We start from the raw sequence: 15,912 nt of genomic DNA on the forward strand, positions 1-15,912 counted from the left end.
TTTGTATTTATATTCTAATCAATACCCGCCCTACCATTGCTACACTTCTTTCCTTCTGGATAATGTGGACATTTTGTATTTACATATTTGATGTCCTTTGGGGAACGTTTGTTCTGCTCTGCTAGGCTCCACACAGTGGTCTAGCTAAGAGCTGATGAAAGTTAGCTATTGATTGCAGTCAAAGCCAAGCCTTGAACTCAGAATCTCTGCATTACCTCCTGACTTGCTCCTTACTAGAATTTGTTTTAAAATGGCGTAATAACTTGGGACAGCACAACGGCGCAGTGGTTACCATTGCTCCTCACAGCGCCGAGGTCCGAGGTTCGATTCTGGGTCACTGTCCATTATGGAGTTTGCACATTCTCCCCGTGTTTGCGTGGGTTTCGCCCCCACAACCCAAAGATATGCAGGGTAGGTGGATTGGCCACGCTAAATTACCCCTTAATTGGAAAAATTAATTGGGTACATTAAATTAATTTTTTAAAATGTTGTGATAACTGAATCACATTTTTGTAAGGATTACTTATAGACTCCTCCAGCAACTCATTTTAGAAATAGTAATACAAAACCACTTTCAAACTGCAAGGACCAATACGTGAAAAAAAAGTCAACGGTAGTCGATCCAATGAGTTCTTTGTTTCTTATGAAGTATTATGCAAAACGTTACTCCTCTTTGCATCGAGTCACCTTTTCCTGAACCATTATTCGCAACACCTGAATGGGCTAATTCTTTGCCCCTGGCAACAAATTTAAAATATAAATGAGCTCTACAAAGAAATAAAAAAGGAAGACATCAGATACTAGCAACTTGAAATGGATTATGGATCAGCTAACATTTATTTCAGGTATGTCTCTTCACCAGAACTGTAATATCTTTAGGGCGCGATTTAATGGAAAACCTTCTGTGTCGACACCATGATGCAGATTGGTGGGTTGTATCTCGACAGCCGCGTTGGGGTCAGAGGACCAGCAGCAGGGTCACCAATACCGCCTGGGTGGCAGTGACAGTGGCTGTCAGTGCGGGCAGCATGACCAAGAGGACTGACGTCCAATGTCGGAAGAAGACCAACGGCCTCCACCGAGCTGGAAGGGTAAGTTACCATCTCTCTCCTGGCATCGGTTCCACCTGCACCCCCCTCAGGTTGCCAACCCCCCCCCCCCCCCCCCCCCCCCAACAAATCACTGGCTGACACCTCGTACTCTCCCCACACTCGATCTTTGTGCTAGCTTCTCAGAACCCACTGGCACCCACCAGCACAACTGCCTCATGTCCAGATGCAGTGCTTATTTGCCGACTGCTATAGACACCCCTGACCCATCAATCGTGCACTACACAGTGCCCCCTCAATGTCTCTGCAGGAGCAGATAGCCCATAATAAGTGGGAAAGGGCCAAGACAGGGTGGGGGCAGAGTACCAGAGACTTGAGACCTTGCCCCAATGAGGAACGGGCCCTGGAGATCACAGGGTGTCCAAGGCGAGAGCAGTCACCAGCAGCAAGGTTAGCCTGTGCCACAAAGGTGAAGATCCATTGCTCATTCACCCAGATGACATGTCTCAAGTTAGTTGATCATGTCAGACAAAATGATCCTTCCCCTCTCACTTGAAATGGACCACTTGTCCATTGTCTTGGAGGATCTCCAGCTGATAGGGCTGCCACCCCCCCCCCCCCCCCCCCCCAACACCCGGCACCCTGCCATCCAAGGGACTGCCTTGGAGGAGGAGAGCATCGACACATTACAGCTGTCATCCCCACCGTACACCAATGCAGAGATACACACCTCGGTGAACAACATTAGTGGTCAGGTCTCTGGGGCACAATCTGGTGAATGCCACACAGTTGCTGATGCACATCAGGTGGAGGCAGGAACATCGAAGGGAGACAGCAGTCGGAGGTCTGCTGGATCCCAGGACCCAGCTGGGTCCCATTCAGATGCCGAGCCTCTGGACTAGGTTATCCCAGAGCTGATAGGAGAGAGCCATAAGTGAGTGTGAGACGTGTGGGCGAGGGCCTGGGGTTGTGAGAAGTTGGAGAGATACTGGGAAGCGGTGATCAGGACGTTATTAAAGATTGTGGGGGTAGGGGTCAGGCCTGACCCAATGGTGGCGATCTTTGAGATGTTGGAAATACCGGAGCTGATGGAGGGGAAGAGGGCTGATGTCATGGCCTATGCCTCTCTAATTGTGCCCGGCAAAGGATATTGCTGGATTGGCAGTCGGCGGGGTTGGGGGCCTAGTTGGGGAAGCTGTATGACTTCCTTTGGCTGGAAAGGATCAAGTTCGAGTTGAGGAGATCAGCAGAGGGCTTTGAGATATGGTGGGAGCTGTTGATGACAATGTTTGAGGAATTGTTCATCGCAGGGGGAAGAGGGAGGGGGTGAAAAGGGGGAAAATCTGTACAAACTGTAAACAGTGGGGGTGTTGAGAATGTTATTGATATGTGTTGTTGTATTTTTGAGTATGTTTGGAATAAAATACATTTTTTAAAAAAAGGACAGAGCCATGAGATTTAGGAAAGATGTCAGTGTCATTCCAGCGAGTGCATAGACGATTGGAGGAGTCCCAAAGGCTACGGGCGCTGGAGATGCTGCCGACCACGCATGGCACCGAGGCCAAAGCTGCTAGGGTGGCGACCGCAGTGGAAAGCCTGGACCACAATATCAGCGTCTTGAGTGGTGGTGCCCAAGGCATGGTTCTGTCTGTGACGCTCATCGCTGAAGGCCTCGACATCATGTCCCTATTGCTGAGGAACATGTCCCAGATGCCAGTGGACATTGCGGACGTCCTCTGGAGGGCCTGGAGCTGAAAGACCCTGGCTGACTTTCAGCGATGTTCCTCAGTGACTGGACCGCACTCTGGAGTGCTTCGGCAATGTCCACCTGCATCTCGGACACGTCCCTCAGCCACTGGACATGCTCTGCAGTGCCTCAGCAATGTCAACCTGCGTATGGGACATGTATCTCGCTGACTGGGACATGATATTGAGGCCCTCAGACATGGTCGTCACAGACTGAGCCTTGGACACCACCACTCAAGGCGCTGACACCACCCTCGCAGTGTCTCCTGCACCCGTAGCCATTTGGACTCCTCAAATCGGCTATACACTTGCTACATCCCCTCTTGAATCTCATGGCTGTGTCCGAGCATCTGTATCAGTGTTGGCATAACATGTCTAGAGGCTCGGTATCTGACTGGGACTCAGCAGAGTTCTGGGATCCAGCACACGTCCAAATGCTGTCCCCTTGGATGTTCGCCTCCAACTGATGTGCATCAACAACTTTGTGGTGCTCACCAGATTGTGGTCCAGTAACCTAATGTCGCCCACCGAGGTGCGTGTCTCTGTGCTAGAGAAAGGTACGGGTGATTGCTGTGATGCCTTGATGATAGTCTCCTCAGAGCTCTCCTCTGAGGCTCACTTGGGTGGCAGGGGGAGGGATGACTTTGGATGGACCGGCCCCATCTGATGGAGATCCTGTGAGAGAATGGACATGTGGTCAGTGAGAGGGTCGGATCATTGTGTCTGACATGAACAACTCATTTGAGACAGGTCATCTGAGTGAAATGGCAATGGATCCTCACCTCTGTGGCGCAGGCCAGCCTTACTGTCGGTCACTACTCTCCTCTTGGTCAACCCTGCAATCTCCAGGGCCCGTTCCTTACAGGGGGAGAGGACTCAGATCTCTGGTACGCCGCCCCCCGTCTTGGTCCTTTCCACCTTATTATGGCTTATCTTGTCCTGCGGGTCAAAGAGAAAGCTTTGTGAGTTGCGGGCTTGATGGAATGGCAAGGGGTGGGGGGGGGGGGGGGGGGGGGGGGGGGTGGGTGGGGGTGGGGGGTGGGGGGGGGGGTGGGGGGGGTCTATGGCAGGAGGCATGTAACTGGACATGAATGGGTTGTGCTGCCAGGAGTGCTGAAGAACAAGCACGAAGATCGGATGAGGGGAGGGTACGAGAAGTCAGCCTGTGATTTGTGAGGTTGGGGAAGATTGGGAATTTGCGGGGTGGCAGGCAGATCTGATGCCAGGAGAGAGTTGGTAACTTAGCCTGGCAGCTTGGTCTTCAGTGCAGGCAGCTTGATCATTGGTCTTCTTCCTACATTGGACGTTGGTCTGCCTGATCATGTTGCCTGCACTGACAGCGGCTGCCCCCCAGGTGGTATTGCTGACCCTGCTGCTGGTACTCTGACCCCCTCGTCTCGCATTCACAGCATTGAGAGGCCCGGCCAGGTCAGTATTGCCAAAGAGAGGAGCGTGCTGCCATGCTTGTGTGTCTACTGTGAGTGAATGCCGAGGGAGCGTTTAAAAACAGCTCCTCCTTGTTAGCGGCAAGACGCTGAGGCCCGAATCTGGCAAATGGGACGGCGAGACAGCCAGTCATGGCGAGAAGCTCGTCAGGACTCATTTCCACCACTAAGTGCCGTTAAATGTGGGCTGCAACCTCGACAACGCGGCCATCGATAAACACCCCGCCAATCACACCCAAAATGATACTTAGAAAGGTTTCTGTTAAACGCCCCCTTTAATTGGCAGCCAATGAGAAGGAAAATTAGAGGCTGTATAACCTGCAGCTGAAGCACGCCCAGCGGTTTTGTACATCTGCCAATGGAGATGTTCACCCCCATCTTGTGTAAAGGCTTCTTTTGCAGTAGCAATGTTTGCTATGGAGAAAGGCCTTTATGCCTTCGCGATAAAACTTTGCACAAACACAATTGTGCAAAGTCACATAGTCTTGGAATGGTTACAGCACAGAAAGAGGCCATTTGGCCCATTGTGTCTGTGTGGCTCACTGCAAGGGCAACCCAGTTAGTTCTGCTCCCCTGCCCTTTCCCTGCCCTTCCCCTGCCCTTTCCCTGCCCTTCCCCTCCCTCTTCAGCTGCTTATCCACTTGCCCTTTAAAAGTCCCCCTTTTATGTCTGCCACCTCCATACTCTCAGGCAATGCATAACCATTTGCTGCGTAATAAAACTCAGGTTTCCTGCCCTGCCTCTACTTATTAGATCAGCTAAACTTGACAAAAGTATACTAAAGACTTATTAAAGAGCTGGGTAAAAATAACTCACCGACTTCTCACTAATCAGCACTTTCCTTTAGGCTGATGTCAGTTTTAGTCTTAAAGTCCTCTGTAATTCATTTACTTCTCATTTGCTTAACAGACAGATGTTCAATTATTCAGAGCGAGTGATATACTTTGGTGTATCAGTATCATTACGGTAACATAATGCTTATGTTTCTGGACTTTTAACCCAGAGACCCTGGCTAATGATTTGAGACATAGGGCTGAATTTCTGGCCCCCGATGGGGGACTGGCAATTGAATTTTGTGCTACCAACCAGCATGCTGGTTCCCTGATCCCATCCCACCCCTGGGCCATTTTGCTGGAGACAGGATGGGGGTGGCAGGGGTAACTGTCTGCAGGCAGCAGTCAGTCAAATGACCTGGATGACAGATTTTACAGTCACCCTACAGGGGTCTGCAGGTGGCCAGGGTGGGGTTGTCAGTGCACCAGGCAGGTCTAGATGCTCTTCCTGCCTGCCTGGGGTTAGCAGCAGCCACAGGTCGCCCTGCAGAGGCATAAAAGTTAGAAAAGGCACCTCCACATTGGGGCGTCCTCTCCCTCACACTCCCTGCCATGTTTGTTTTCCCCAAAGAAGAAATAAAAAAAGGGGAAGTACGGTGGCAGAGTGGGTAGCACTGCTGCCTCACAGTGCCAGGGACCCGGGTTCAATTCTGGCCTTGAGTGACTGCCTGTGTGGAGTTTGCACTTTCTCCCCAGCTTCGTGGGTTTCCACCAGGTGCTCCAGTTTCCTCCCACAGCCCAAAGAGGCGCAGGTTAGGTGGATTGGCCATGCTAAATTGCCGCTTAGTGTCCAAAAGGTTAGTTTGGGGTACTGGGTTACGGGGATAGGGTGGAGTAGTGGGCTTAAGTAGGGCGCTCTTTCCAAAGGCTGGTGCAGATCGATGGGCTGAATGGCCTCCTTCTACACTGTAAATTCTATGATTCTACCCTTCCGAGCTGCAGGGCCCCACATTGCCCCTCCAACATTGAGAGCCTGCCCACTGTCCTTAATTAGCTGTTACTCAATTAATTCAGAGAAAGTCACAAGTGAATGATGTTTCCTCACACAGGCCTCTGGTTCCCATCTGCGTTCGAATGCAGATCCATGTGTCCATGAATTCATATCCCTTCATGGTAGCTAAGGTAAATAAAATCAGTTAATTAATTCTAGAAAAAAAGTATCAGAAATTATGTTATTTCAACTATAGGAGAGTGTTTTTCTGAAAGATTGTAACTAGTAGTGTTCTGTACTGGAGCCTCTGTTGTTTGTAGTATACATAAACGATTTGGAGGAAAATGTAGCTGGTCTGATTAGTAAGTTTGCGGATGACACCAAGGTTGGTGAAGTGACAGATAATGTTGAGGATTGTCAGAGGATACAGCAGGATATAGATAGGTTGGAGACTTGGGCAGAGAAATGCAAATGGAGATTAATCTAGACAAATGTGAGGTAATGCATTTTGGTAGGTCTAACGTAGAGGGGAAAATACCGTAAATGGCAAAACTCTTTTAAGAATATAGAAAGTCAGAGAGATCTGGGCGTGCAGGTCTACAGATCTTTGAAAGTGGCCATACAAGTGACCAAAGTATTCAAGAAAGCATATGGAATGCTTGCCTTCATTGGACGGGGGGGGGGGGGGGGGGGGGGGGGGGTCGAGTATAAAACTGGCAAGTCATGCTACAGTTGTATAGAACCTTGGTAAGGCCGCACTTGGAATATTGCGCACAATTCTGGTTGCCACACTACTAGAAGGATATGGAGGGTTTGGAGGGGGTGCAGAGGAGGTTTAGCAGGATGTTTCCTGGTCTGGAAGTGTTAGCTATGCGGAGAGGCTGAATATACTCGGAATGTTTTCTTTAGAACGAGGGAGCTCGAGGGGTGACCTGATGGAGGTCTACAAGATTATGAGGGGCATGGATAGAGTGGATGAGCAGGCACTCTTTCCCAGGGTGGAGGGGTCAGTCACCAGGGGGCATAGGTTTCAGGTCCGTGGGGCAAAGTTTAGAGGAGATGTGAGAGGCAGGTTTTTTACGCAGAGGGTGATGACTGCCTGGAACGCGTAACCAGGTTGTGGAACAAATACATTAACGGATTTCAAAACGCATTTCAACAAATACATAGATAGGATGGATATAGAGGGATACGGCACTAGGAAGTGCTGAGAGTTTTGGCCAAGGGTAACCGGTACAGGCTTGGATAGCTGAAGGGCCTGTCCATATGCTGTATTGTTCTTTATTCTTTGAATTGTCATAAAAACCTATCTGGTTCACCTTTAACAAGGGAAATCCGTCATCCTTATCTGGACAAAAGGAGTGAAGCCCAAATAATCTCATTTTATAGCATTATTATATTTGTATACTGTAATGGAACAAAGCTTAGGCCTCTGATATAGTATAATAAAGATATATGAACCTTAATGGACTTTGTTCATTTTTGAATTTACTGCATTGGTAAAATGCAACTAAGCACAGCAATATAAATGTTAAGGTTACGTAAACCTATTCTTCATTTCAATAATATAATAAAAGCAAATTACTGCAGATGCTGGAATCTGAAACAAAATCAGAAAATGCTGGAAAACCTCAGCAGGTCTGACAGCATCTGTGGAGCGAGAGCAGAGCTAATGCTTTGAGTCGGCTTGACTCTTGGTCAAAGTCATCCAGAATTGAAACATGTTAGCTTCATTCTCTGGCCACAGATGCTGCCAAGACCCGCTGAGGCTTTGCAGCATTTTCTGTTTTTGTTTCTTCATTTCAGCCTTGTTCAAAGTTCAGTCGGGGGCAAAATATTCCATAAACCTTCACACTTCATTGTCTGTTGTATATTGCTCTTATTGGAATTATGCAATTGTTAAACCTAATAAAGGATAAGAAAATTGCAGTACTTTGTAATTTTAACAAATAGAGCAAGAAAGTCTGTTTCTGCAGAGTCATTTCTTTTCCTGCTGAATTGTTCACGTTGCTATGGAGATACATGGTAGAACGGATTTTACCAATAGGAACTAGAGATAAGCTGTGGAAAGCTGATGTCATGCTAGTGTTTGAATGACACTGTGCCCTCTGCTACTGGGAGATGGATTCCAGCATACAATTCTCAGAATTTTAATCAATGTGACCCATATATCTATCTTGCCGCATCCATAATTATTTCTGACTAAAGAACAGGCCTATCGATCATAAAAGGACAAAGTCTGCATTATGGTTTAAAAATGCAAGGCCATTTAGGTCCTTATTCATCAGTTCATCAACCCACCCCCGTTCTTGGTTCACAACCCAAGCTTTTCTCATTCGAGGAGAGAAACTGAGATTGGGAAAAGCAAATTATTAAAGCCTCCTTAGCACAGGATATTAACATAGAATTCAGCCTCCGCACCAAAATAGATGTTGCTTTCTAAGGCTGCCTGCGTCACTATCTCAAAAAACAATCCTTTGCGACTAGGAAGCTGGAATGACCTTCTGAATTTTTAAAATCTCCATATATATTTTATATCCAAGCTCTTGAATCATTTTCTTGTTTTGTGGGCACAGCTGGAAGATGCGCAATTTGAACAGTGTGTCATATGATTGAATCACTTGCTTGCACACATTAATAAAGCATCCTACAAGGTATATTAGATCTTAATGCATTTAAATATTACTGCATATATTCTATGCACATATGTTCCAATGGAATCAAAGTGCCCTTGGTGCCTTTATTAAAAACTATTTTTAGAATCTGTATTTAACATTTCTAATTAAAAGAAGCAGTTACTGAAAGCTCAGTGCCATTTAATTTGAAGTTCCCTTGCAAAATAAATCACTGATTGTGCGGATGCCAAACTTTTTGTGGCAACATTTGGACATTTATGTGTTTTTACAACATGATACGTTCGGATTAACAAAACATGTATAACATAGGATTGATATCCATAAGTATCAAAAAAATCCCACCTTGAATCAACCATTCATTTCTGTTCATGTTATGCTGAAATTTAGCTTTCTTTATTTTGTGTAGTTTATTGAAAGCCTGTTCTCAAAATGTCGGCAAGTTGCATCTGTCTATCCCTAGTGGCATTAAGAAGGCAATACTTGGCTTATGTTTGTTCTTGTGACTAAGTGGTGTGCTGACCATTTCAGAGGATATTAAATGTTAACCATGTAGTGTGGATCTGCGGAACATTTCAGCCCATCCTGAAATGCTCTCTGGAATCCCTGGTCATCGACAACAATAAATATATATATATATTTATATAATGCTTGCTTCTAATGTAATAAGACATTGCAATGTGCCTCAAAGGAGCATTATTAAACAAAATATGACACCAAATTGCATAAGGAGACATTAGGTTGGGGTACGATGGCGGATTCCGGGGGTGATTCTGTCCAAGCTTCGTACCCGTCTGGTTCGACTAGGGACTGGGGGCGTTGGAAGCTTGTGGGCGCTGGTGTGCAGAACATGTGTAGCGACCCAGTAGGTGCGGGGGCGTGGGGCGCGACGAGTTGGATGGGGTGTAGCGTGAGGGGTACCTCGGCGGTGGTAGTGGTGGGACTCGATCCTGCCGGCGCTAGGTCCCGGAGGGATACAATGTCCTGACGGCCGTCAGGGTACTCTATGAAGGCGTATTGGGAGTTTGAGTGGAGTTTTCTTCGCCAGACATACTCTGGCATAGTGTCCTTTGCGACCACAGCTGCTGCAGGTCGCGTTGCGGGCCGGGCAGTGCTGCCGCGGGTGCTGGGGCTGGCCACAAAAGTGGCAGGCTGGAGTAACATAGTGGCTGGGTGGCCGCGCGGCGCAGGCCTGGATAGTCGCTGGTCGGGGGCCCATGACGGGGTCGCGGAGTCCACGGGGAACGAGGTGAGACTGCGGAACGAGACCTCCATAGTAGTGGCGAGTTCTACAGTGTCTTCGAAGTTTTGGGCCCCCTTCCCAAGCAACCGCTGGCGCACGCAATTGGATCTGAGGCCTGCAACAAATACATCGCAGACAGCGAGTTCCCTATGTTCTGCAGCATTTACAGCTTGGTAATTACAGTCCCGGGATAAGGTTTTTAAGTCTCTGAGGAATTCTTCTAACGATTCCGTGGGGCGCTGGCGGCGAGTAGTAAAAATGTGGCGCGTGTAGACCTCATTGACGGGCCTCACGTACATTCTGTCGAGCAGGGCCAGGGCCTCTGTATATGAGCCGGTACAATTAAGTTGAGTAGATATACGATGGCTCACCCTTGCGTGCAGTAGACTGAGTTTCTGCTCCTCCGTAGTTTCTGTAGTGCTTCCTTCAGCAGGTAGGCCTTAAAACATTGGAGTCAGTGTGAAAAGATTTCTTTCGCCTCTGCATCCTGTGGGTCGAGTTCCAGTCGATCAGGTTTGAGGGCTGATCCCATGGTCATTCCTTACTGTTTCTTAAGACGATTAAATTGATGAGACCATCAATTCACGCGACACGTGGTTAGAAGCGAACAGTGGTTTTAATCATCTTACAACAGAGCCTGCCTGTGACAAGATGAACTCTTGATGAACTGGCAGGCAGGCTCACAACAGCAACCTTTATACTTCTGGTTAGGGGGAGGAGCCATGGGCGGAACCAAGGGTGGAGCCAAGGGTGGAGCCCAGTACAAGCTCCTCATTTCCCCCTATGGGTGGAGCCGCGCAACTACACATGATCTGATACAAGGTACAGGCTCAACACATGTTGTACAATACAGTGTGGATTATTAGTGTTTATAATTCATCAGTGATAAATAATGGAACTTGGTGCAAGTTAAGAACTGACTGCAGAGTTTTAGATGACCTCAAGTATACAGAGGGTAGAGTTCACAGGACCACCCAGGAGTGCATTGAAATAATTAAGACTAGAGGTAACAAAGTCATAATTGAGGTTCACAACAGCAGGCAAGCCGACACAGGAATGATGTTACAAAGGTGGTTATAGGCTGTCTTACGGAGGCCCATAAATTACTGGTTCCCAAACGTCACATTTAGAGAGTACCCCAATGATGAGCTGGGGAATCCCTCAAGGAAATTCACACCTAAGGGTTTACCCAGCAATTTCCCAGAAGTGCTAACTTCCTCTGGACAGTTGTGCTGGGCTGGGAACCGTCAACAGAAGTGATGTAAATCGCTAACTTCAGATGGTTCTGCCAGGTTTACCCTGATAGTCACTCTGAAAGAATTAGACTTTTAAAAATCACTTCCAACTCCAGAGTAACTATTTAAAAAACACAGACTGAGCCTTGCACGGGGCAATCTGCATACACACAACTCCCCCCCCCCCCCCCGGGCACCCACCCCACAGCCCCCCCTCCCCTCGGCTGGACCACCCCCTCCATCATCCCCCTCCCAAGTCTGACCCGACCCCCCCCCCTCCTTCCCGGTCAGTTCGCACATCTCCGATCCGACTCCCCTCAACCTGACCCCTTCCCTCCTGAACTGACGCCCTCCACTCCCAGCCCAATTTGACCAGACCCACCCCATCTGACTACCCTCCCCTTTCCCCTCCTCTCTGAACCTCCCCTTGTTTGACACCCCCCCCAATCACTTCCAACCCGACCCGACACTGAACAGCACATCTTTACTGGCATTGGCAGGGTCGGTCTTTTACAAATCCTTACCTGGATCTGCCTCCTCCTCTGATGCTGCCTACTGCTAATATTGCAAACTCAGTTGTTGACTGGTGAGAGCCTCCTTTGTTGCATCCTCTGCTCCTGCTCCCAGGGGTACAGGGATATTGAGTGTATAAGACCCATAGGTATTCCAAAATCGATGAGCAGTGAAATATGCAACATATTGCATTGTCCACAACCAAATCTCCATCCATCACACTCTAGCTCATCCCATTTCAATCTCCATTACTCACATAGGCTTCTGGAGACATTATAAAAATGTCAATTGTAATGTTTGCAATAGAACCCATTGACCTCCATGGGCGCGATTCAACCAAAACATTTCTAAGTGTAATTTTGGGTGGATTTAGCAGGGTGTTTCCCATCCGCTTTCTGGATGAGATCCAGACTGGTATTCACCCACACTCAGTTGTTTTCTTGGGCCTTGGAAGTTTCTCCCCAGTCCAGCCCATACTTGAAAATCTTTTCTGCAGTGGGGGTTGAACTCGCCGGCGACACCAGCTCCTCAGAGATCTCTAAGTGAGCTTGAGGGTCCCTCACACCCCTGATGGAACCATCAATTCACCAGACACGTGTTTCCGATGTGAATCTAGGCTTTAATCGACTTACTTCAGAGCCAGCCTGTTACCTGTCGATGAACTCGTAGTGACCCAGGCTGATTCTGGACACGGGTATTTATACAGCTGCACTAGGGGGAGGAGTCGTGGGCGGAGCCAAGGGTGGAGCCCAGTACAAGTTCCTGAGTGCTCCCAGTGGTAGGATAGCGCTACTGCGCTTACAAAGACAGTGTGAATTAACATATATATTACATTCACCACAATCCCCCACCCACAGGCATTGCCACCCCTACAGACATGGGCATTTGCCCCCCCCACCCCAAAGTGAGGATTCCCCCCTATGGGGTTGCTGTGCCCCCCCACTTTCAGGCCCCCCCACTCCTCATTTTAGGTCTCCTCCCTCTTTCAGGACCCCTTTTCACCCCTCTCTCAACATTTATGATGCTTCTTCATACCCCCTTTTATCCCCCTCGCCCTTCATACCACCCTCACCCCCCACTTTCATGGGCATGACCCTGACCCGTGGCGGTGCCAATCTGGACCCTGGGCTCCCTGGCAATGACAACCTGACACCCAAGCAGTGCCCCTGGCACTCTGTAAGTGCCAACCTGGCAATTCTAACATAACCTTCAAGCCTGTAGAAGCCTGTAGACTGGGCCGAAGCAAGAAACACCCTTTGGATTTCAACCCTTTTTATACAGTGCTATTTTGCCTAGCACAAATAAGTCATTGGCAATCTAATAATGAACAATCCAAACAGAGAGGATTAGAATCAACTTTGTGTCAACAGGAGGTTGTCTGGGAAAAGGCTATTAAGTGAGATTTAAATTCATATGTACAGTCCAACAACAAAGGATTTATGATTAAGGATTAATGCTTAATCCACAGAAATGTATTTGCGGGGGAGGGGGGCGCGTCTATGTTCAGGATCACATAATAATTTTTAAAAGTCATGAAATGCTTGATATCATGCATGCTTTAAAAGTCTGTTAAAAATAATTTAAGAAATATAAAAATATTCTGAATTGTTGCTGGGTAGTTCTTGAGTGATATTTACCGCAGGCCTTTGTGTTCTTCAGGCAAGGTTCCCACAATGTTCAATTACACAGATCGCGACGCCACATAATGACTTATTGTTTTCGCAAGTTACCAGCGATTGCAAAGATTTCAAGGGGGCATTGATTGCTGTGTCACTTTGTTAAAAGGAGAGTAGGGAAAGTGGGACAGAAGCCACATGTGACGGTTGTCATGGTGCTTCCACCCATTAAGTTTTGTAAGAAGAATAGCTATAGAAGGCTGCTTGGTACATTGGAGACCTAAATTGAAGTTTTGCTGCGGTTTCTGTGAGACCATTAGAATGCATTCAGATAAAAGACTATAAATGATGGCCCTGTCTTGTAGAAAATAGGCAGTCCTCAGCACAGCATTATGACAATAGAGTTAGGGAAGTACTTTAAAAACCTTGAGCTTAGCAACAGTCCTTGCAATGCAATAAAAGAATTCATTAGTCATACCGGGAGCCCTGTGAGGCTTATAAATATAACAGATTACCTTTTGTTTTCCATTCGAAGGACTGACAAAGCACCTTATGGTCAAACATAAATGATATTCTGAAACAAGTGGATTCCAGGTGTCAGTTTTGTTTAAAATTAAATGAAGTTCGACATTTTATGGATAATAATATAACATCACTAAATTGCATAATTTAAACGAGGATCATGGCCTGGATTTTGCTGTGATAGTGACGGCAAAACCGTGAGTGTTCGTCAGTGTTCACCCACTAAAATTTTGGTGTTCGGACATGTGCAGAAATACATGAAAATCCCCAAGCTGCTGTCAGTGCTCCATCATAGGTAGGGTAGAGGTTTCCACAAAGTGCAATTTACATTGCAATCATGTCTTAGCGACAACTTCTACGCTGTAAAAATCACTGAAAAAGGTACAACTTGTTGAATGGAATGTAACTAAGCTTTTCACAGCATACTAACATGGAAATGTAATTTTATAATTGTGGAATGTCAAATTTCTCCACAGCGCTTTAAAAAAATTCATTTTTTCAAAAAAGTATTTTTTTTTCATTAAATGTCTGTTTATCTTTATTTTAACTTCTGTATACGATTATGCAGTCATATATTTATTTTGGTATCTGAAAATTTTAATTGAAAGTTTTTTTTTCTTTTTAAAAATTTAAAGTACCAATTCATTTTTTCCAATTAAGGGGCAATTTAGCGTGGCCAATCCACCTACCCTGCACATCTTTGGTTTGTGAGGGTGAGACCCACACAAACACGGGGAGAATGTGCAAACTCCATATGGACAGTGGCCCAGAGCTGGGATCGAACCTGGGACTTTGGCTCCGTGAAGCAGACTGCTAACCACTGCGCCACCGTGCTGCCCTTTAAATTAAAAGTTAAGGATTGTGTTGCATTTTTAACTCGTTGGTTTGCTGTGTGTGAATACTTCAGTGTCATCCTTTGCCTACCCCCTTTGCTGACATGGCTGCTGCTTTATGCCAAGACCTCCCCTTGATCTGGTGCCAGGTTTGAACTACAATCTGAAAGAGGAAATTGCTGCAAAAGATTACTTGATAATTGTGGAATGTTTGCTTCAAGGTCAGCAGCGAACACCCTCGCTTCACCTATCTAAGCCAAATCTAAGCCAATGGAACTGCGCTATCAAGTAAAATGTCAATGGTTCATAGCTATGACATGCCTTAACGTGACTTACCTATTTTAATCATAGTGTAAAACAAGATAGTCAGTGCAGGTTAGCTACTTTCCCACAATGATGTAAAGAATGTTGCTATCCAAAGATGTGTAGGTTAGGTGGATTGGCCATGATAAAGCTGTCCCTTAGTGTCCAAAGATGTGCAGGTTAGGTGGATTGGCCATGCTAAAATAGTCCCTTCTTAGTGTCCAAAGATGTGCCGGTTAGGGGGGGTTATGGGATTACTGGAATAGGACAGGGGGGTGGGCCTAGGTAGGGCGCTCATTCAGAGAGTCAGTGCAGACTCGATGGGTTGAATGGCTTCCTTCTGTGCTGTAGGGGTTCTATGGATTGTATGAAATTCAGCCTGGGATGTTCTTTTATACCCCATACACGTTCCCATCCACTCAGAAATGAAATTGGTACAGGCAAGGAGTAGATTGTCTTCTCAAACCTTTTTGTTTGAAATGGTATGTAGGTGTGGAGAAAAATAACGCTAGTGTGCCAGTTTTTCTCGAATCATTAAACCACCTACTTGATCATATTTTCAAATTTAACTATTAACTCAATTTTGTCAGTCTGTCATTAATTAGAGAGTAAAATAGGCATTCTCTTTTCATCAAAAGAGGAATTTCACTCCCATTTTAAAATGTTTAAATTCTAGAGAGGAGATAAATGAGGTTCAGGACTAACCCTTTTAAGCACTTAATGCTGAAACACTTAAATATGACTTAAATTTATCTGTATGTATTTTAAATAAATTCTAAATATGATCTTTATATTGCCATCTAAATACACTGTTCAACAAAGGATCAATCATTCAAATTTATTTGAGAAAGATCCCAAGAAGTGGCGCATAATTCGACAATTAAAAAAATCAAATATTGGCCAGAATTCTCCGGTCATCGCGATTCAATTTTCCTGCTGGCAGCGCAGCCCTGGCCGTGGGTTTCCCGTCGGTGTGGGGTCATTTCAATGGGAAATCTCATTGATCAGCG

The 15,912-nt window shown here is 46.5% G+C and overlaps 1 protein-coding gene across 2 annotated transcripts in view; it reads right to left on the minus strand.

The window, feature by feature from the left end:
- The window catches only part of LOC119953367, a 37,290-nt gene extending 25,040 nt beyond the window's left edge, over positions 1-12,250 (minus strand). For both annotated transcript variants that reach the window (XR_005458008.1, XM_038777564.1), the window contains exon 1: positions 11,640-12,250. Coding sequence is in view for 1 of the 2 variants with exons in the window: in XM_038777564.1 (XP_038633492.1) it covers positions 11,640-11,845 (206 nt within the window). In the remaining variant the exon portion in view is untranslated. The remainder of the gene's footprint in view (positions 1-11,639) is intronic.
- Positions 12,251-15,912: the final 3,662 nt, after the last annotated feature.

The sequence above is a fragment of the Scyliorhinus canicula genome, chromosome 2 (genome assembly GCF_902713615.1).
Source record: "Scyliorhinus canicula chromosome 2, sScyCan1.1, whole genome shotgun sequence".
Lineage (NCBI taxonomy): Eukaryota > Metazoa > Chordata > Chondrichthyes > Carcharhiniformes > Scyliorhinidae > Scyliorhinus > Scyliorhinus canicula.